The following is a 19,926-nucleotide window of genomic DNA, read 5'->3' as shown; positions in this document are numbered from 1 at the left end:
CAATCTGATCTGGACCCCTTGTAAGTTTCGGTGTCTCTTTGTTTGAGAGGAGGTGCATCGAGCGCGTTCCGCTTCCCTCCGCGTCCCTTCGTCACCAATTCCTTGCCAATCTCGCCAAAAAAATTTAGTGTTTATTTTTTTGTTTGCCTTCGCGATGACGCTATCAGCCAAGACTCGGGTGTTCGTGGTTTCGTGCGCGTCAAGGGAGTGGGAATCAACTTGTGGGTGAATGATCTGTTGAGAGTAGGAGTGAAAGGGCTGATAGTGCTCAGTGTCACCAGGTGCAAGAGCTCACAGAGTTCGGAGAGTTTGTGAGGATTTAAGGCGACATTGTTTGGAGAACGTGTTCTGCTGGGGATTCTAGACCGTGTTTGTAGCTATCCAGCCGAAGTGGCAGAGTTCATAGTTGCGTTCACAGAGTTTTGCCGCGTAGTTGTGGTGTTTTGTTGGGAGGTGTTGTTGTAGGGTTTTCCGGTTTGATCACCATGCCTCGTTCAAAGAGTTCGCGAGGGGGGTCGCGTCCTCAGAGTCGGCCCTTTTCTGCCCCTGCAACTGTGAACCGACCCCCACCTCCACCTCCGGCATTGGTGCAACAACAGCAGCCGGGTATGATGAGGGGCATTGGGAGCACCATTGCGGAGGGGATGGCTTTCGGAGGTGGGAGTGCTGTGGCGCACCGGGCTGTTGACTCGATGATGGGCCCCCGCGTTGTGCACCACGAACATGCACAGGCCAACCAGTCGTCGACGACGACGTCTGCTGGAGGAAGCCAGGAAGCGGGAGCTTGCGTGAATCAAGTAAAAGCGTTCCAGGATTGTTTGACGGCCAATGTTAATGACATAAGCAAGTGCCAGTTCTACGTGGATATGTTAAATGAGTGCCGAAAATCGGCGGTGGAGGCTTCCCAATCTCCAGGTTGGTAATACGGTAGCGTCCGAGCGTCTGGATGCGCGATTGTTTTTGGATTAGTCCGAGCTTGATATTCAAATTAAGCGTACTGGCGACATCCGCAGAGTCAGTTTTTGCAAAAAAGGCTAGATGCTGTTTTTAGGGACAGAATCATGTAAATATGAAAAACAGGCACGGTTGGTGATTTCCGAGGAAATTATTTCTGCAAATTTTGCCAGTGTTCAGCAGTTACTCTTTTCTTATCTATTGCTTGGGAACTGTGGGCAATAGTGCAGCAGGATAACTCTGCTCGAAATTTAAGTTGAGAACAGTTTTAGAGAGTTGAGAATGTTTTCATGAAGGTAGGCTGTGCGATCACCTGCTCGTGACCTATCCCAAGTGACTATACTTATCTTATTTGAGTTGGGCTTTGCAACGCTCTACTACTGTGCTAATTTTTAAGTCTAATCTTGTGTCCCAGTATCTTGTTCACTTCATCCCTGGATGCCACAGCATAGGAATGAGAATATTCTTCTGTTTTTGCACTGTTAGTATGTGTTTGGTACTACTAACTTGCTGAGGAAATGTTGGTCGTGACAGAATAGTGAAGTACCGAGTAAAAGATTGGATATGCTTGTGCGATTTTGCGAAGCGAATCCTACATGGTTTATTCCTCTCTTCTATATCGCTCTCTGCGACGAATTTCTGAAATTTCGTTGGCAATGGACCAAGCCATCAGACTCTATTGATGGTTGTTAGTATACAATTCATGATGGAATTTGTATGCGAAAATGTGCTATTACATTATGAACTGCTGCAAGCATGTAATAACTGCATTTTGCAGTGATCCTTCTTTTCATATTTACTCATCCCAGCCAATGGAAACACAAGAAAAAGTGACTTTTGCCAGAGTCCAATGACAGAATACTTATTTTTTATGATAGTGCCTTTAGATAAATTTTAACTACATATCGGAATCAACATTAGGATTTTCAGAATACTTAAAAACAACATCAATTTAATATATTTGTTCAATAAATTCTTATAATAATTGTAATAAATTCAATCATTCAGTCAATAAATTAAGCACAGCAACGAAAGAGATATAATGTTGCTTGTGTAGAATCAGCAATAGAATAACTAATTGCTTGCAGCAATTCACAATGTACACACAATGTTTGTTTTGATAGGCGAACAACATCGGAATAATATGCTCTACGGTCTGCAGAACCTAGACCAGAGAGGAGAAAAACATCAGCGACTAGGTTTCCTAGATCCGTATGCAGTGGAATTGCTACGTCGAATTTGGCACATGTTTCGGGTTACTACGAAACGATCAAATGTAGAATACAAACTACTTGAAGTACTAAGTGACATCTCAATACATTCGAGTTGATATATGAATCTTTTGCCTTACTAAAAGAATTTCACCAGCCTGAAGAATACCGGCCAAGAACGTTTATAGTCACAGTTCCCTCAAGCGCTTGCCACTTTCTTAGCGGCCAGGAGGTCCGAGATTTTGGTTGTATAAAAATCGGGCTGGATTTTGTTTTCAGGGCTTTGCAATGTCTCCAACGTGGTAACACCTGCGAAATCCTAATGCATTAGTCCCTCACGAACTTCAGAGAACAACAGAGCCCAACAAGTATGAGCAGTGCATTCTAGCTAAAATTCCCAAAGAGCTGGCCTTTTTTACCTGATAGTACCAACAAAGTTGCGCAGCCCCCATTTTGACCGAAAAGAATGTCGGTATCCAAACGGTCTCCCACCATGCAGATCTGCGAAGTCTTAATGTTGAACCTGCCACACCACAAGTCAATCCATTAAGAAGATAGAACAAGCACACGAATGGACTACCAAACACCAATGCCAAGAAAAAAAATTGGAACGTCAGTAAGAAGATTAGCCAGTTCAAAGCTAGATGCTTACTCCGATGCAAGGTAGTCCATCATGAAAGTGGAGGGTTTGCCAACCACAAGTGGTTCCTTCTTTGTCGATCCTTTGATAGCACCAACCATCGAACCACCTCCTGTCATCCGATACCAACCCACTTGTTATGCTTTTTCGCTCAAGAGAAATCGGATCACACTTAAGAAGAATTACATAGAATATTTGAAATTAGACTTTCAACCTCCAGGGAACAGATAAACGAATACGAGATAAAGGACACGTTCGTACCTGCCCATTCTTGTGCATCAGTTAAATGAGTCACAGCGTCGCAGTTGGTTGCAATGAACATGCAACCAGGGTTTTCACGAATGCATAGAGTTGCGTACCTAGTATTACCAAAGTGTTACTTGAAGTGACCTAATTCAAAACCAACACAAGAACGTGCTTGTACACTTGATTTATTAAGCAGATAAAGCTCAAATGGGGACTAATTATGAGCTACGTGTAACTAGTAAAGAGTCCATTAACTTACTGAAGCTTGTAGTAGTTGAGGTACCGGTCGAAGCCCACCACTACAGCTCCGACCTGTAAACAGTTGTCTTCTGTCAAACCCCAACCACAAAATAATGGTAGGTGCGCTTAATAAACTCACGACTTAAGTGATAAACGCAGGAATCTATTCAAGTATAAGATCTCTGTTATACTGAACATACATCATGGTCGTGCTCCATAAGTTGACCGGGTGCTAGGTCTATTCTTTTGTCTCCATCTTCCTGCAATAACACATAAACAAATACGTCATAATTGTTACTTTCTTACCCCTGAACTCCCTTACTATGTCATCAAAAGCAAGTGGATTCAAACTTCAGAATTGTAAGAGCGATACATCAACAACCTCATGCCTAAAAAATGAATAATTTGAAGAAAAAGTACGGTGCATGGCTTACAGGTCCTCCAATGTAATTGATGCCTGCTTGTTTGAGCTCCAACTGAATACCAGCTTCACCAATAATATACACCTGCGTGCAAGTTGTGTGCAAGATTTGTTAGAACTGTAGAATGAAGCGATGGAAATGTAACGCATTGAGGGATAGTAGTATCAATGGCAATTGGCTAATCAGCCATGTACGTACAAAGCAAGTTCTAGATTTAGGTGTTCATTCTCCTTCTGGTTTCAGTTTACTAAGTGATTCGGGAGAGGAAAAGAAATACACTATTACTGTACTGTACATTGCACACAGTGATCAAAGGTGTAAGATTGCTTGTTGTACTTGTACTGGACGCAGTGCATTCTTCTAAGATCTGATTCATGCCACCTTGCACACATGGAAGAATCTTTGCAGCACGGTTACTAGGCCTAAAACCTACCTTCTTGTCTGAAGGAAACTTGATAGATTTCAAATACGCGGCCGCAGCAAAAGATGACGCGAAAATTTCCTCCTGCAGCAGTAACGGTAACAACTGTAATCAGCAAACAATGAGGCAACAGCTACTACAGTAAAAGTAGTTGAAGAGATCGTCATGAACGAAAATCATCAAGGCATAAGCTTCCACCTCAGAAACGCTTAGTCCAAGGCTCTCGAACTTTTTCCCGTACTGCTTCCTTGACTTCGTGGAGTTGTTAGTCACAAACACCAAGCGCTTACCCTGCATTCCAGCCGATGCAATAAACGCAACAATGCTCTTATGTAATACTATCTCAAGAGTTGCATCCACGGAAAGTAGGTAAATGCGACCTTACAAGGAAGCAAAACCGTTTCAAATGCAATGGATTTCCCATCAAGACTTCTTTCCAACCTGCTTTAGTGTTCTGCTATAATCCCAGCATCATTATGGACTTGGATTCTGGACATGGGCCAACATCAGCATAATAAAAACAAGAAGCTACTGCAGTAGATTGTGTAGTGAATCATAGGCGGACTACTAAGGATTGTGCGAGAAGATGACAGACTACAGCATCAGAGGTGATGAACAATGGCCAGAGTTGAGTTATATCACCACTCACCATTGACCGCAACATGTCGAGTGTCTCCGGCACTCCCTCAATGAGAGAGTCTCCCTTCCATATAACGCCTGCACAGAACGTATTCTAATTCAATTCTACGAAGATTGCTCCTACAAAAAGTGGGCGAGCTTCATTGCATTCAGACTCCATCTAAATTTTGCACTAAGGATGCGTCGAGTTACAGGAGGGATCTCTCCATTGAGTTGCGAACCAGAAGAAATTTTTGCAAAGATTAACCTACAAAATCTAAGGGATAGGGCATCACGTACCATCGCAATCGAAGATGAATGTCTCCACACTGTCAATTAGCTTAGCATGGTCCGTCAAGAAGGGAGCCGAGGCAGTGGCTTCTACACAAAAGAATCTTCGCCATTATTTCAATTCATCAAAAAGAAAAAGAAAATAAAGCAAAATAGAGCCTCTCAACAAACTAAGGTGCCACGTCAAAATGAGCATTAAAACAAACGTATGCTTCCAAATCTCACCAGTCTCAACTTGAGCGGAGCAATTCATGCGTCCTCCGGACGAGCTGACCATTGGTCGCGACGTGAGCTGCTGTTTGACGAGATTCCGCAGGGACGGGCAGCCAAAGACAACGCTCTTGGCAGTGCAGGGAGGTGCAGCTGCGGATGAACGCAACAGAGGAGAGGAGAGGGACCGGAAGGGAGCCACGCAGATTGCCATAGCCCAACCCCCAACAACAACAACAACAACAAATCCGCGAACAATGCAGCAAAGAGGGAGGGGGCGATTGAATGAGCAGCTCTGCTCTGCTCTGCTCCGCCACACTGCGATTTCTGTGGTGCCGGATCAGCTGTAAGCGATGATCATCGTGAAATGCAGAAGACGACTCCAGTGGAATGCGAATGTGGAGAGCTGCGTCCGACCCACAGCGCGCCCTGCATCATCGTCAACAAGGGGCTCTAAATTTTCGAGAAATTGCTGGAAAATGAGCCAAAATTATCTCGTGAACCTGATTCACCGAGAGCCTCTCTTCCGGTGGGTCCCTCCCCCACCTCCTCCTTGCGCATCTGGATGAATGAAACTTATGCTCAAGGATGAATGAAACTCGTACTCGTGTATGAAAGCGACCTCTGGATGTACTCCGTGCTCGTAGATGAATTAGTGGCTCTCTGTTCATCATCTCTCTACCAACCATGAATGCACAGTTCGGGAATTACTTGTATACATGTATTTATTTATTAGATCAAATATAGTGGAAAATTAGAAGTAAAACATGATTAAAACGATAGAAGGATTATTGTTTGTGATGATTCATATTTTAAGAATGTATGTGTATATATACTTTTTAGTATTAATTATGCAGAGTTTTGGAGGAGTTGAAAATATTGATTGGGTAATGTTTTTAAAAAAATTTGGTGTACAAATTGCTTTTTGGCATTTTTTGCTGAGTTCTTGAAGGTGATTTTAGTATAGGTTGTAACAGTTGTATTTTGTTTACGAAGTAACCCAATGAACAAATTCATACACCAATGAGATGGATATGTATATACAAAAATGCATTGTGGCCTAACTGGCAGTACTTAATTTCTTTAAAATTACTTTTTGGTCTAATTACTCAAATAGTATTAAAATGATTGTGATAAACACCGTCCCTGCGGAATCTCTTCAAACAGCAGCTCACGTAAGCTTATTTTGACCAAAAAGTATTAAAATGATTGTGATAAAGTTATATAAATTGATGTATTTGGTTGTGATACATCTTATGGTTTTTAAACAAATAAATAAATTCATATAACATTATTTTCATCAAATATTCATTCTTTTACTCAAAAATGCTATATAACCATTGTATTGTATTAAATTACTTGATTTGAAATATATATATATATATATATATGACAAGTTGTTCTTATATTTTTGATCTATTTTTATGATAGAAGTTTGGTTTCTCTTCTTTGTTCTAAATCACTCAAATATATATATATAAATATATATATATATATATATATATATACACACACACTATTTTATGTATATAGAAAAATTTGTGTGAAGTATGCTATAATAAATCAAAATCATAATTTTATTATAAAAACTCAGCAAACAAAGAAATACTATCTGCTATAAATAAAATTAAATAAAAAATTATGTATAAGCATTATACTAAATATATATAGTAGAGTTAATAGACAACTAGAATGGCATAAGAAAAAAAAAATCAAATATCAAAACTTGCTTTGATGATAATTGGTTTACATGTTTTACAATCCTTACAAATACAATCTTAAAAGTATAAGAATAATTCTTGTTATAAATTTTGCAACTTTTATTAATATTACCGTGAATTTTTAATGAAGGCTATGCATTATTATCTCAAAACTTGTGGCATATGTTTCAGATTAGTTCTCTGCCACTCTTTTGTTTCATGCTTTTTTATTTAGTACACTATAGATTAAAATAAATTACTACTACCAATTAGATTGCTTTAAGTGCAAAACTCCAATTATCTACAATGTTCTAAGATAGCATTCCTCATCTTTTAGCATAGATTTGTTTTGGAAACAATATCCCAATACTTACCATTTCTCATATGTATTCAAATATGTATTCAAATATATATATATATATATATATATACATATTTTGAGCATTTAGACGGTGTCAGAGCGTCACTCCCCAACCAGCACTGTGGTCGATGAATTCGGATGCTGCATGAGGATTTGGCATGGCACTGCAACAAATCCGTTGCAGTTGTGGTAGTTTCCTGTAACAAAAATCTGCGGAAGTGGAATTGTGAAGTTGTGAATTGGCAGTGAAACAGCGTCGTGGGTGTTCATCGATCATGGTTGGGTCTAGATGATGGGAAAGAAAAACGCCGAGGTCTGTTTTCCCCTCACACCATGCATGCTGCTGCTGCTGCCTCGGTCAGCGATGCGGCACCCGGCGCGTGAAGCTCCCGAAGAAGTAATCAGAGACTCATCCCCCCCCCCTCCCTCATGATGCTTGATGACACGCAGTTTTGCGGCAACGGCGACTCAGTAGGCGCTGCTGCCCCGACCATAACCTTGTTGTCGAATACCGTGGAGATCTCAACGCAATACCGGACCTCTGGCGCAAGGACGTGTTCCTCTGCAGGAGCACCAGCGCTCTCGGATTCAATTGCCTGCTCGTGCAGAGCATTGCTGGTGGGTGTCACGAAGAGGCTCGAAGCGCTGACTGAAACTGAAAGGAAGTGGACCTTGCTGTTGCTGGAAGAAAGGAAGCTGTTTCGAGATCGAAAGCTTCGGAAACCATGCGAAACAACAGCGCGTGAGTATCGTTGATCTGAAAAACAGCGGCATTGTTGACTGCCAAGCACGAGGAACTTGCCACTTTGTATTTATTGCCTGTTTCATTTCATGTTGCACCATCGCATGTTGTGTTTTCTTGCGTTTTGTTATATTTTGTTTCATTCATTTGTTTGGTTTTTGCATGTGGTGTTCCTTTCATGTTTTTATTGCATGTTGTGTTTTAGCTGAGCTTGTGGATTGGGTTGGAAAAAGTATCCTCTCATGGGTTTGAAAACCAGTTGCGTCATTTGCAGTATGAGTGTGAGAGGCTCCTACTAGGTCCTAAAAAAAAAAAAAAAAAAAAAAAAAAAACCGGTCGAAGTCAAAGGTTTCCGAATAAGGCGTAACAAATTAAAATATTTAATATTATGGAAATATTTAAATTATGTGCTATTGCACAAAAAAAAAAAAAAAAAAAAAAAAACACTTAAGAATACATGCATCATTTTTTAGATGGTTCAGCTTGAAATATAGAATTAAATAGTGAGTTTGTTTTAGGATTATGGAGTATTTACAGTTGTTTGATGAAACAATACAAAGGAGCAAATGGCTCATTATGGTGTAATCTTTCTATTTGACATACGATTTATTTATCCAAAAAAAATTACAGTTTATTTATTTTTAAAAATAATTAAGCTAGATTTTTAAATAACTTCCAAAAATTGTTTAATGTCCATTTCATGTAAAATTAATTAATTTTTTTGATAATCCTATATCATATAAAATTAATAATATATATATATATATATATATATATATATATATATATTTGCGTAATAAAAATAAACAAATAAATTCTATGGAGATAAATTAAATCCTTCCATTAACCAAGAATGTAAATGAACTTGGGGTGTGAAATTACAATTATTTTATATGGAGTTTGCTTAAAAAAAGAGTTTGAATAAAAATGTTTCTAATGCAAGAAGAGTTTATTTGAAGATGATTATAATGCTAATGGTGTTTTTAATTTAAAAGTAAAAATTTTATACATATGATTCTACATAATAACTGAAGAAACTAAATTTACTAGCTAAAAGATTCAATTTTACTCAAAACAATCATCAAAGTTTTCATTACACAACATTAATGCATTACATTACAATCTAAATTCTTAGATGAATATTTAACCTTTAGGGACCTTTTAGTGGACATTACAACAATAAAGTTTATTTCAACTAAGATTGTGAATTTATTTATTTATTTTAAATATATTCTATTAATAAATAAGTAAATACAAGTGATTAAATTTGAATGGAATTTGTTTGATTAATTTTTAAAACATAACTATTATTGCAAATTTTTTCATTACCAATTTATAATAAAAAAATTTAATAGTCTTTTTATATAATATTGTAACTAAAATTATAAGATGGATATTTTGGTTTTAAGAATATTTTATTAAGAATCACAATAATAAATCTTATAACAAAATGAGCATAATGAAGAGTTTGTTTCTTAAGCATACAGACACAATTGAGATAAAAAAAACTAAACCATGATCAATGCATAAAATATTAAAAATCTAACATGTCTATGTATATTCTTTATCACTCATTTTTGTCTATTGTTTACATCTACATTTATTCCTCATTTAAATAAAAAAATTAAGCTCCAATCCAATTTTGGTCTATATACTAAATAAGTCTTTGACCAAAAGACTACATCTTTATTTTATTTAAATTTATTTAATTTTTTTCATCTTCTTCTTCTTAGTAATTAAGATAGTGTATATATATATATATATATATATATATGTGTGTGTGTGTGTGTGTAGAAATAATCTTTAACAAGCTTATATAGTTTTTTTATTCTAATAATAATAATAATAATAATAATAATAATATATTAGAATTAAATTTATTATATATCTTATACATTTTAATTGATATAATACTTTTTAACTGTAAACTAAAGATGGTTTAAATATAATTAATCTATTAAAACATATAGAGTCCAACAAGTTATATTTTTATAAATTTATTTTTAGAATCCCTACTTAAAGCTATTTATGATGGACTAAAAGCTAAATTTAACATATAAAATAAGTGATTGATGAATTAATCAATTATATTAACATAAAATAATAATATTAATGATATGGTTTTTATATTAAAAAATAAATATTTAAAAGAGTTTTTATATTTATTTATGTATAAATATAATTGTAATAGAATCAAAAATAAAAATGCAAATTTAACAAACATTTATTACAATAACGCATCTTAAAACCAATTCTTGCAAATTGTAAGTATAGATCTTAGAACTTTAATATTTATCTATAGCTAATTGTATTTAGCTTTGTTTTTATGATTATTTTTAAGATACACTAAGTTTAGCCAAATGATTTTATCTATACATACATTTGTATATTGAATTCGATAAAATTAAAAAATATCAATATTAAAAAATTGTGTAATTTTTTATAATTTATAAAAAATACAAAAAATAAAGAAGTTTAAATTGATATATTTAAACTACAAAAACTACCCAAAATTTTATAAATAACAAACTCATATATGTGTGTGAGTATATATATGTATGTATATATATATATATATATATATATATATTTACTCATAACAATCTGTATTGTTGGACATCGCTATCTTTGGCACTCCCATCCATCTATTCTCTTGTTCATCCATTTCATTCATATTTGATTCATGAAAAGACTTCTTTGTATCTTTATCTTATACCTAAGTTGTTTTGTATAATAAATATTTTTATTAACACATTTATTTAATGTTTTGAACGTAGTACTCTTCAATAAATGATTAAAAATATGAATAAAAAAACAAGCAATTATGTAAAATCTCTTTGTTTGCTAATGTGTATATATATATGTATGTATAAATGTTTGTTAGTAAAGGTACAAAACTGATAGAAATAAAATGAAAAAATTACTTATAATTTTCAAAAAATTAAAATATTTGAATCATTATGTTGAGAATAGTAAAAACTCTTGTATCAATAATAACAAAAGGTAATTTCAATGCAACACAACATAATCAAATAACATGTAAAAAAGAATGTTATGTTTACATGTCACCACCAATAGCAACGGAAGTGGGTTAATTGTGCAGAAGAAAAAAAGAAAAAAAGAAAAACAATATGTCCCATGGGCAACACATACCCAATATGGAGAACAGTCACAAAGACTACATACAACCACAAGCCATGATGCAAGAACAACAATAACCACAACAACCCCCCCCCTCCAGGGGCGGTCATGGGGGTGCCAACAGAGCTGCTACCTGCAACCATCGTCACGGTAGTAGGATGATGGGAGTTGCAAGTTCATCTGCAACGAAGCAGCGCCTATCTCCGCCCCGTCTCGCTTCACCGTGCCTTGGCTTTGCATGCCTGGGTGGGTGTGTGTGCATGTGCGTGCTTGCTCCCCTCCTCGCAGCGTTGCGCTTTGTCCATGCCTTGCTCTTCCCACAAATGTCTGGCGTTTGCGAAAGACGGCAATCGAAATAGCTCTCTGGGTTTTATTTGGTGTTGAAGGAAACATTTGGTGGTAGAGGAAGAGGAGGAGGAGGAGGAGGAGGAGGAGAACTAGGAGGAAGCGAGGTGCAGAGGAATAAGAGTCGTTGACTGTATTGCAAGTAGGTTGGAGAAGTAATGGCGGAATCGAGGAAGGAGAGGAGTTAGTAGATGGGTGGCGATGGCACTCGGTTTGTTTGATTGGAGAGCAGCGGTGTTTTCTAGAATTGAAGGGAGTTGGTTCGAGAGCTGGAGGAAGGTGGGTGATGATTTTACGCGAGGGTTGGGTTATGAAGAGGATCAGGCGCGGGGAACTCTGTGGCTGTTGTGCTTGGCGGCGGATTCTTGGAGGGGTTTCCTCACTGGTCGTTGATTGGTAGGTTGGATTCATCCCCGACTAGGATTGTTGGGTTGCTTGTGATTGTAATTGGGGTCCGTTTTTATTATTATTATGATGGTGATGATGTTGCTTATTGTTATTATTATTAATATGTCAGTGGCCTTCGTCGAGCTATATCCGAATTAGTGCGAACGAGTTTCATTAGCTGCTCGTGAAGAGAATTAGCCCTGAACAGGAGTGGCTTTTTTACGTTTTTAGGTTCAGTTACTACAGTAATCGGTTGTCTTATTTTTGTTTACTCGACCAAAAATTTGTGTTCCAGAGGAGGTCCAATGCAGACTTTTTTTTTTTTTTTTTTTTTTTTTTTTTTTCCGATTGTGACTGTGGTTGGAGAGCGTGAGTCAGATTATGCTACAGAGCTGGACACCACCATATCCGATTCTACATTGAGATGTGTAATTTCTCATTGGCATCAATTGTTTTGGAGACTGTGCAGTGAGGGTAGGATTTCGATCATCTACTTACAAAACAGACACACTCATGGTTAAGATGTGTTTTCTCTGAGACATTGTGAGATAACATTCAAGAATTGAGAATAAGATGTGCCGTAATGCAATATTAACAAGAATATCGTTTTTTTTTGTATTCCTATTGCAACATTTTGACCTGGTCGATTTCCTGAACATTGAGACCTTCAAGCAGGTGGATTTAATCCATTTGGCTGATTTTTTACTTACAGAAAGTAATTTTTTTGATGTATGGTCTTGCCTCTGAATTTCTCGGTGTGATTAAGGGATCCAGCTCTTTAATTGCGTGATCACAAATAAGTGGCTGCGAACCAAGATCGAAGCACAATGGGAAAGGGCGGGGGGAGTGGCGGAGATTATGAAGCATGCACAGTTTGCACTCGTGTATGTCAAACCACTCACGGCAAAGGACTTCCACACTCTGTGCCGAGATTCCTGAAAACAATACCTGAATATTCTACGCCGTCCAACAAAAACTGTAACCTGGTGAGTTCCTTTGCTGTCCCGATGCTGTGTACTTTGTGTCGTAGTTTCGATAGCTGCGATTATCTGAAGAGTCGTTTCTAATCATCTGAGCGGGTTTCTTGCAGCAAATACCTGCTGCATATGTCAGAGAGCACATGGGCATGAGTATTGAAGAGACTTACATCCTGGAGGATGTCACAGGGTCCGAATGGGTGGTGATTTCTAGCAGTGCAACGTTGAAAAATGGCTGGAAGGCATTTGCAGTTGATTATCAGTTGGAGAAGGGAGATCAGATTATGTTTGGCCTCGTTGCGCCAAAGCGCTTTTATGTGAGCGTGTTTGACAAATCCGGCATGGAGAAAGTTAGCACCCGGCAACATCTGAACAGTATGGGTTCAACGGGTACTGCGATGGATAAGGAAAGTGAACTGGCGCCTCAAGTTTCAAAACCCATGAGTGGAGGTGCAGAGGATCCATGTACTCCCATGAACTTGGCACATTCCAAAGGAGCCACTCGTAGGGCAAGATCAAATGATACTTCTCAGCATAATTCTCAGTTGCTGGTATCCAACGATGTCGGCGCACTTCCGTCTCGGAATGCCTCCGATCAAAACGGGAATCAGAAAGGAATCTTGTGCAATGGGGTATCTATTAATAGCCATCTCCCTAACGAACCAGTGGTAAGGACTTTAGACTCGAAAACACTCAATTTTGTAGTACTTTCTTCTCGCCTAGTCTGGTTTTTACATGGGAGGTCGAGTATTTGTTCAAATGAGACTGCTTGTTTCGAGATTGATAATTTGAGCCTATTACGTGCTATTCATGTGTAGGACCGTCACGTGACGGAAGGTATTGTAATGAATGAATCGTCTGACGAATCAGAAGACTCGGTACAAATGCTCCTGGCGAAGGCTGTCCTCGCAAAGGCGAAACAAAGGAAACTGAATAAGCGGAAAATGAGCTGCCACAATACCCGTCAAGCGAAGATGGCACTAGAGGCAATCAGCCCTGAATGTGTATTCAAGAATGAGATGTCTCAGAGCTTCGAGGATAAAATAAGGGCAATGAAATCGAAGTGTAGGAATGCGGAAATTGTAAGTAACAGTTTAGCGAGGTTGAGCAGTGATAATGTAACTAGCAGCCTTAGGGATGATTTTGCCACATCACATGATGGCATTGAGGCTGACTTGGCTATACGTGAGGAGCCTCTTGAGGATGGTAGAGTTTTGATGAATGGGAGTAGTCGCCATCAAGTTGGAGTGTCCAAAGCTGGTGTTGATCTCAGAAGAGATGAACCCCATAATCATCACGATAGGGTTAATGGCCTACCAGATGAAGTAATGAAGGAGATCCCTCTTCCAGGTCACAAACAAAATGATGTCATGACTCAAATGACAACTCCTAGAGTGGCGACTGCGCAGGATCCCATTTTAAATGGGGTTCAGGGTGAGGAGGCAGAACGTAGCGATCAATTCAGCCCTGTTTTTGAACCAGCCTTGGTAAAGTCGGAACCTGGTGTAAGCTTTGTGGAAGATTTGGGGCCTGCAATGGTAGCTGCTGGGGCACACGTGCATGAGAACAAAATATGTGCAAACTGTGGTCTTCCTACTGACGCAGAGAACCTCAAATCTGAATTTGTTACGCCAGAAGTCTCAGAGATTCCGAAGGACAACAACCTCATACTTGACGCTGTCACGTCAGAAGAGCCAGAGTCTACACATGCCAAAGGTCCAAATTCGAGCGCTCCAATTCCTTTCTCAGGAGATGACAGTACAACAGAGTACCAGAAGCGGTGGGCGCACGAAGCTGCAAAATCCTTTTCGGCCAACATGAAAAATCCAAGTGCGATTATAGTGATGAGAAGTAGTTTTGTCAAGAATACATACGCATGTGTGAGTTTGTACTTCTTACGTTTTCTTTCAGCTTTTTTTATGATGATATGAGGTGGATTGTATGGACTAGGAGACATTACTCTGGCGTTCTGCGATAAATAGTGCAGATAACTTCAGCCTGCAGATAGTGCCTTAGTTTCTTGACCTTTTATTGCCTTGTGCTACCTTGCGGATGTTCAATGTTTCAAGTACACCTATTGATTTCCCCATTAAGCTTCAACTGATGCAATATCACTTGGGGTGGCAGTTCGTGACAGTCAAATGTGCAGGATTACTTCCGACTAAACCTGCAGAACTGTCCCTGGTGGATACCGACGGCTACGTGCGTAAAGCCAACTGGAGACCTGGGAAACGCTACATGCTAGGTGCGGGCTGGAAAGACTTCGTTGAGACGCACAATGTTCAAGAAAGTGATGTCTGCGTCTTGGAGTTGATTGACAGGTCTCAGGTAAACTGTAAACTTCTTGTCCACGTCTTTCGTGCCCGTGAGATGGAGAGAGAGCACGAGCAATCAATCCCTGCTCCTGGAGCCACACCTGTAATTGAAGCATCTCCTCGGGCAAGGACTCACGCAGAAGGAAAGCGAGGTAGAGCAGCAAATGGTCTTTTGTTGCCTGGCCTTTTACCATCCACCCGCAAGCGCAGAAAATCGATTGCGAAATCACTAAACAACGAAGTCGTGGAGATAGGGCTTCCAGTACCTTCAACATCGCCGGATGATGAAGTAGCGGAACCAGGTTTAACTTTTGAGCGAGGCAAGCCTACGAAACAAGGATCGGCGACGAAGAGGGTGAGACGACACTCGATGTCTACTCATACACAAATCAAGAAAGTTGCAAAAGATGAAACGAGGTCAAGCCCCCGAGGTGCGGTGGTGGAGAAGCAGCAAGACTTGCTAGCAACACCAAGTCAGAAGTCTCATAAACATTACACAGTTAAAAATCTAATCGATCGGCGGAGGGGATTGCAGGGTGTATTGTTTTTGGTTGAGCTTAAGGAAACAGTGATACTCCAGGGTGGTAGCAAGAAGAAGCCAAAGATGAGTGCAACGCAGGATGGGAGAGGGCGATGGTGGGTGCCGCATCACCACTTCAATCACGATTTCAGCAGCTGTTATATTGAGTGACTGGACTGCGTATTTGTGAATAGATGATTGTCTTTTCAAATTTCACAGCACGCATAGCTTATAACAGACTTGGGGTGAAGAATCGTGACACTTGGTTACTTGATAAGACATTTTTCCAGCTCTCGGAGTTGCCTCCGCTCGCCTCTGAAATGTAAGTTGAATCCTTGGTAGGTTATGTACCTTTCAGGAGTTTTTCTCATTTGTTGTTTCATTCAGGTGTCACATATGCAGATATTATCCACCATGTACGAGCAGGCTTGTGCCGGTCATATTGGAGCCGTCTTTAGATGCGAAGAAGCGCTGCGTGAGCCAATTCTCATGCCTACCCGAATCTACCCATGAGAATATGCAGCAACCGCCTCCGCTTTTTTCTTGAAATACCCAACTCCCTTTAGATCTGACTTCACATAAATGCCACTTCTGCAATGCAATTTGGTTGTGCTCAAGATTTTAAAAGAATAAACTTTTCAACAATCATAACCATAACCTTCCAAATCTCCAGTGGCAAGCTATGTGACAGCTGACTACGCCCCAGCGAACACCTTAACAACTACACTCTTATAAGTAAAACCAATTGAATCAGTCAGAAAAAGCTAATCAGTAATGGGACGCCAATGCTTTCTAGAGACCTGCCCATTCACACCGCAACCACACACAACATTGATGGACAACCACATCATCAAAGCTTGACAGTGACAATGTCATCTCCTGAATCCACATCACCAACAGTCTGGAAGATGAAGTAATTAAGCAGGTTAGTGGAGGGTTCAGCAAACTCTGCAGGATACTTGTCTGAGCCTTGAACATGTGCAGTGAGTAAGCTCGAAGCCGCATTCCTGATTAGATTTCAGTGAGTATCTGTGACAGTGTTCAGGACAAGACGATCCACAGGTACAGAAGGAGGGCCAGGAAGAATCCACCCGACTGAGGATTGGGGAGGATGATTATTAGAAATTGCATACGTCTTAAGTTGATAGTCAAGTTCAACCCAAAAACTTTGAGGATGATACAGATCAAATCCTAACACCAGTTCTAGCATTTTTGGCGGGTGTTCTGTCATGCACAAACACATCCTACAAACAATACATTGTGCCAACAAGTGAGGAGGGTTAGGTTGTCAAACCACACAGTAATATTATTGATGCCTATGCACAAGCACTCTTACATCCAATGCACTGTGAGATGTGATAACATTGTCATACTAGAAATGAACAACCATCAATGGAACCGTGTGACTACACTTTCTATTCACAAGATACTAAGTGATTTGCAATAACTTGCATAATCATCAATAATACTCCAAGATTACACCAAAGAATATCAATACCATAGTCTAATACTTGATGTATGAATAAGTTATGATTACATAAACACTCTTGTTGTGTGATAACATGACTAAATGGTGAAAGATAAAAACATGGATTTTATTATAGAAGAGCCTAGTAAAAAGATATAGTAGCAAAACATGGATAATTGATAGGAAGGTAGTGAAAACTTTTAGTATTAATGCTGCATTTTTATTAAAAAAAAAAGATGCTTCAATTTACTTTGTAAGACCATAAATAAGGTAAAATTAAGTAAATTAAGAAAATAAATCATAAAAGCATCTTTAAAAGGAAGTTGAAAATAGATTTTAGAAAAACTTATTTCAAAATACCAAGAATTGATACTTGGAGAGGATTGGTTGTAAACAAGGGTCACAATCAGATCCTAAGGAATAAAACCATACACCTACAATAATTTTTGGAGTATTTTGATTAATCAAAGAGTGCAATTTGGGAGTAGACAAGTAAAAGGTTTTTTAGAACTTTGTTTCATGTGATTTGGAGGTATATTGAATTTTTGAGGGCTTTTCAAAAGGAAAGATGTACTCAGTGGATTTGGATTTTGAGAAATAAAATAAAGTTTATAATTTTGAGAATTGTGCAAGTGTTATAGCATATTTGTAAGTGAAACTTTGCGAGTTTATTATTGTGCTTGTTTTAAATGTATTTAAAAAACCTAGTGTTGATCAAATGGTAGATTAAAGGACATGAGAGTTTTATGAGATTAAAAACTTAGATATTTGAAATTTAGGATTAGTAAGGGATTTTTGTGATCTTAAAAAATATGCTTGTTTAATTGAAGCAAAAATTGGAAAGAGCAATTTGGACTTACGGATCTACATATTGTCTAATTTTTAAAGCAATTAAATAATTTAGCAAAGAAAAATCATTACTGAAAGATTAACATTCACATTGAAGAAATAGGGTAGCCAACATCCGAGAGATATAAGGGCTTTTTCTTTTAATTGGTGATTTCAATTATTGATTTTGATTTTCTTCAAATTTTTTATTCTTATTAATTTCTTATAAATTGAAATGTAGATGAAATTTAGTTGAAATGAATGGTTTGATTAATATTCATTGAGATTTTAAAACAACTATAAGAATAAGTTAGGATTTACTGAGGATTTTCTTGAGTTTGTTTAAGGGTTTGTTTGAATTTAGAATTTGACTAGAATTTGATTAAGATTTTATTAGGATTTAATTAGGATTTGGTTGCAATTTGATTAGAATTTGGTTAGATTTTGGTTATGATTGATTTAAAATTAATTAGGATTTTGGTTAGGATTTAATTAAGATTTATTTAGGATTTTGTAAATATTTTTTTAGGATTTCATTAGGACTATATTAAGGTTTGATTAGGATTTATCTAGAATGTACTTAGGATCTATTTAGGATTTTTAATTTAATTTTCTAAAAAGATTTTATTATCATTTTTTAAAGGTTTTTATATATTTAATATATTTTAAAGGTTATTAGTTTTTTCTTTAAATATTTTATTTTAATATTTATTTAAAATTTATTTATTATTTTTTAAAGATTAATTAATGACTTCTTCATATTTCTTTAGTAATTTTTTTAAAACTTCTTTTTGATTGGTTAAAGTTTGATTAGGTTTGTTAAGGATTAATTAGAATTTATTCAAGATCCTATTAGACTTGTTAGGATCTTGTTGTTGCATTTTTTTTATTTACCTTCCATAGCTAGGTGCCCAATACATTCTCAAGCTAAAATTCATGTTATATGACATAAATGGTAAACTTGACATAAAAGCTTGTGATGGAAGGTCTTGGAATTTGTTTTGTTTTTTTTTGTTTTGTTTCTTTTTGATTTAATGAAAAAAAATGTAAGAAATTTGAAGGAGCTATGAGAAAAGCTTCAATTGGAGCTTTAAGTGGAGTTGCAAGTAGAGATACAAATAGAGCTTCTAGTGGAGTTTCAACTAAAAGACAAGGTATATACATAGATCCAACTTTTGTACGTATGTTTCAAGCTTTTATATTGTTTATGCAATAACAACACAATAATGATAGCAAGGAAGCTTTGGTAACCAAAATATTATAAGTAATAGTTAATAAAGTTGATTAATTTGATGGTAGAGATATTTTAAAGTATTTAAAATGGTATGTGTAAAAAATAGAATTAAGTCACGTTTTTGAAAAGAAGATCATTGAGTTATTTAGGCTTGCTAGGATACTTGAGATAAGAGAATATGTTATATCAATTATGAAGCATTATAAGAGTTCATAGGAGATATTTTTACATGTATGAAAAGACAAATATTTCTTTGAAGACATTAATTGTGTTACTAAGAAATTATTTCTTGAATGGATTAAGTGGCATAATAAGAATTTTCAAGCAATAGAGCTATTAAAGAAATTTGAAAGATAATATTTTTAATTACTAAAGGTGGAAAAATTAATACTAAAGCCAAATAAGGTTAAATTTTTTCTTCAAGTTGCTGATGGAGAATTACAAGAAAAATCAGAGTTGCTTCTTGAAGATAAAGGAAAAAAAAGAAAAAAGTAAAAAGGATTGAAAAAAAAGTAGAAAAATGTTAAAGATGTTATAGATTTACTGGTAAAATAAAAAAAAAGAAGAAAGGATAGAATTAGTATTCTAAAAATAATACAAGCACCTAAAATTCAAGTATATATTATATGACTAATAACATCTATTGTTCAACCTT

General features: G+C 37.1%; 3 protein-coding genes across 8 annotated transcripts; 2 read left to right on the top strand and 1 right to left on the bottom strand.

Moving 5' to 3' along the window:
• The first annotated feature begins 14 nt into the window (after nucleotides 1-14).
• On the top strand, nucleotides 15-2,353 carry LOC112290969 (uncharacterized). 3 transcript variants are annotated; one of them, XM_024537864.3, is made up of 3 exons: nucleotides 15-915; nucleotides 1,180-1,250; nucleotides 1,489-1,970. In XM_024537864.3, the coding sequence occupies exons 1-2, from the start codon at nucleotides 486-488 to the stop codon at nucleotides 1,212-1,214; spliced, it is 465 nt and encodes a 154-aa protein (XP_024393632.1). In that variant the 5' UTR covers nucleotides 15-485; the 3' UTR covers nucleotides 1,215-1,250; nucleotides 1,489-1,970. The 3 variants fall into 3 exon arrangements, 2 of the variants coding, with proteins under 2 accessions (XP_024393632.1, XP_024393634.1); XR_016506410.1 differs by lacking the exon at nucleotides 1,180-1,250 and adding an exon at nucleotides 2,079-2,353 and having other exon boundaries at nucleotides 18-915; nucleotides 1,489-1,553; XM_024537866.3 differs by lacking the exon at nucleotides 1,180-1,250 and having other exon boundaries at nucleotides 20-915.
• On the bottom strand, nucleotides 1,995-5,612 carry LOC112290966 (phosphoglycolate phosphatase 1A, chloroplastic). Its single transcript, XM_024537860.3, has 12 exons — nucleotides 5,269-5,612; nucleotides 5,053-5,133; nucleotides 4,784-4,851; nucleotides 4,333-4,425; nucleotides 4,147-4,218; nucleotides 3,726-3,797; nucleotides 3,492-3,551; nucleotides 3,311-3,363; nucleotides 3,067-3,164; nucleotides 2,818-2,917; nucleotides 2,585-2,688; nucleotides 1,995-2,474 (listed from the first exon to the last, which is right to left on the bottom strand). Exons 1-12 carry the CDS (start codon nucleotides 5,465-5,467, stop codon nucleotides 2,365-2,367), a joined length of 1,110 nt encoding a protein of 369 aa, XP_024393628.1. The 5' UTR covers nucleotides 5,468-5,612; the 3' UTR covers nucleotides 1,995-2,364.
• A 5,865-nt stretch (nucleotides 5,613-11,477) lies between these two features.
• On the top strand, nucleotides 11,478-16,111 carry LOC112291658 (uncharacterized). Of its 4 annotated transcripts, none has more exons than XM_024539409.3 (5): nucleotides 11,478-11,938; nucleotides 12,696-12,915; nucleotides 13,020-13,574; nucleotides 13,725-14,786; nucleotides 15,034-16,111. In XM_024539409.3, the coding sequence occupies exons 2-5, from the start codon at nucleotides 12,757-12,759 to the stop codon at nucleotides 15,910-15,912; spliced, it is 2,655 nt and encodes an 884-aa protein (XP_024395177.1). In that variant the 5' UTR covers nucleotides 11,478-11,938; nucleotides 12,696-12,756; the 3' UTR covers nucleotides 15,913-16,111. The 4 variants fall into 4 exon arrangements, with proteins under 4 accessions (XP_024395177.1, XP_090112083.1, XP_024395178.1 ...); XM_090255957.1 differs by having other exon boundaries at nucleotides 12,399-12,915; XM_024539410.3 differs by having other exon boundaries at nucleotides 11,488-11,938; nucleotides 12,704-12,915.
• The last annotated feature ends 3,815 nt before the right edge of the window (nucleotides 16,112-19,926 follow it).

The sequence above is a fragment of the Physcomitrium patens genome, chromosome 14, assembly GCF_059467195.1.
Source record: "Physcomitrium patens ecotype Gransden chromosome 14, ASM5946719v1, whole genome shotgun sequence".
Classification (NCBI taxonomy): Eukaryota; Viridiplantae; Streptophyta; class Bryopsida; order Funariales; family Funariaceae; genus Physcomitrium; species Physcomitrium patens.
The sequence above is the reverse complement of the archived record's forward strand: the minus strand, read 5'-3'. Positions and strand labels throughout refer to the sequence as shown.

Bases quoted from the DNA above. Each gene is read 5' to 3' on its own strand.
- LOC112290969 (XM_024537864.3), top strand. From the start codon at position 486: ATGCCTCGTTCAAAGAGTTCGCGAGGGGGGTCGCGTCCTCAGAGTCGG. The intron at 916-1,179 runs GTTGGTAATACG...TGTGGGCAATAG, and splicing joins GGAGGCTTCCCAATCTCCAG to TGCAGCAGGATAACTCTGCT.
- LOC112290966 (XM_024537860.3), bottom strand. From the start codon at position 5,467: ATGGCAATCTGCGTGGCTCCCTTCCGGTCCCTCTCCTCTCCTCTGTTG. The intron at 2,689-2,817 runs GTAAGCATCTAG...GTGGTGTGGCAG, and splicing joins ATGGACTACCTTGCATCGGA to GTTCAACATTAAGACTTCGC. The intron at 2,475-2,584 runs GTAAAAAAGGCC...AGGATTTCGCAG, and splicing joins AACTTTGTTGGTACTATCAG to GTGTTACCACGTTGGAGACA.
- LOC112291658 (XM_024539409.3), top strand. From the start codon at position 12,757: ATGGGAAAGGGCGGGGGGAGTGGCGGAGATTATGAAGCATGCACAGTT. The intron at 12,916-13,019 runs GTGAGTTCCTTT...GGTTTCTTGCAG, and splicing joins CCAACAAAAACTGTAACCTG to CAAATACCTGCTGCATATGT. The intron at 13,575-13,724 runs GTAAGGACTTTA...ATTCATGTGTAG, and splicing joins ATCTCCCTAACGAACCAGTG to GACCGTCACGTGACGGAAGG.